This window comes from Vigna radiata, chromosome 6 (assembly GCF_000741045.1).
Source record: "Vigna radiata var. radiata cultivar VC1973A chromosome 6, Vradiata_ver6, whole genome shotgun sequence".
Lineage (NCBI taxonomy): Eukaryota > Viridiplantae > Streptophyta > Magnoliopsida > Fabales > Fabaceae > Vigna > Vigna radiata.
The window spans coordinates 33542916-33544238 of NC_028356.1; the positions used below are offsets into that span (position 1 = coordinate 33542916).

The 1323-nt window shown below is 28.8% G+C and overlaps 1 protein-coding gene across 1 annotated transcript in view; it reads left to right on the plus strand.

Annotated features, from left to right (window-relative positions):
• The first annotated feature begins 321 nt into the window (after window positions 1–321).
• LOC106763743 overlaps window positions 322–1323 on the plus strand; it is a 10183-nt gene continuing 9181 nt past the window's right edge. Inside the window, exon 1 of the mRNA XM_014647906.1 lies at window positions 322–418. Within this exon, the coding sequence (XP_014503392.1) occupies window positions 322–418 (97 nt within the window). The remainder of the gene's footprint in view (window positions 419–1323) is intronic.

Consider the following 1323-nt stretch of genomic DNA (forward strand, 5'->3'; position numbering starts at 1 on the left):
AAGTTTTATAAAATATAAAATGTAGTGGTGTTTTTATATTTTTCTACGTTTGTATTTATAGATTTCACAAATATAAATTTTGTATCGAAAAATCTTCACTTTCGATATTATGGAATAATTATAATATTAATTACCTTTTATAGATTTTTATGTATAAATTAGAGGTGTAATTCGAGATAAAAACAAATGAAAAATGACAAGTTTTGTTATTTATACGTATATATTGTTGTAAAAGTTGACGAAAACACATATTGTATGTCTAATCAAACCGTAGATCGATCGGAGGTGACGTCATCTTTCATCCACGACATGTGGGAGACGATGACATGGGAGGCAACCAAGTTGAGGATATGGGGAGGCAATGACGTCGACGATGTGGAGGGGCTTGTAGGAGTGTGCGTGAAAATAAAGAAGACAGGTGCTTTAAATGAACTAAAGAAAGATTGAAATGAGTGATTTAGACCTATTATGACGAGTTTAAAAAGACCTATCATTATAAGACTCTAATATGATTGTTGGTTCATTACCAGTCATAAAAAGTTAATTAGAGACATTATTATAATAAAAGTAAAAGTTATTATAACGTAGTTTAGGAAATCTATCATAATAAGTTGATCGCTGACATTTAATAAATGCTAATTTTATAACGAAAATTTCAACTATCAACTTATTATGACAGGTTTCTTAAACTACGTTATAATAACTTTTACTTTTATTATAAAAATGTTTGTGATCAACTTATTATCACAAGTACATTTCACTTGTCATAATAAGTCATTATAGAAACTTTCTTTTTCACTCATGATTAATAACGACTTAGTCTTGACTTTATACTTATCTGGATTTCTTCTAAAATAATGTGATATTTAAATTACTCTAGAATATATTATTATTCTAATATTGGATTAATGTTGATTAAGTTGACTCTTATAACTCTTATATTTGTCATAAAACATATTTAGTTAACATACATCATTTTAATATTAATATTATTGTACAAAAGTTCTGAAAAAAAAAGGCTTAAACCCTCCCTTGGTTCTAATATTTGTGTAAAAATCTTAGTTCGGTCCTCAAATTTTGAACTGTCTCAATTGAGTCATAATTTTTGTAAAAATGCACACATTTTACCCCAACCGTTAACTGATCTCAAACGGCATTAAGTTTAGCTGACGTGGTATGCTGACGTGTTGGCTTAATCCGTTCTTGGCCCTCGTATTTGTGTGAAAATCTCAGTTCGGTCTTCAAGTTTTGAATTGTCTCAATTGGGTCATAATTTTTGTAAAAATGCACACATTTTACCCCAATCGTTAACTGATCTCAAAC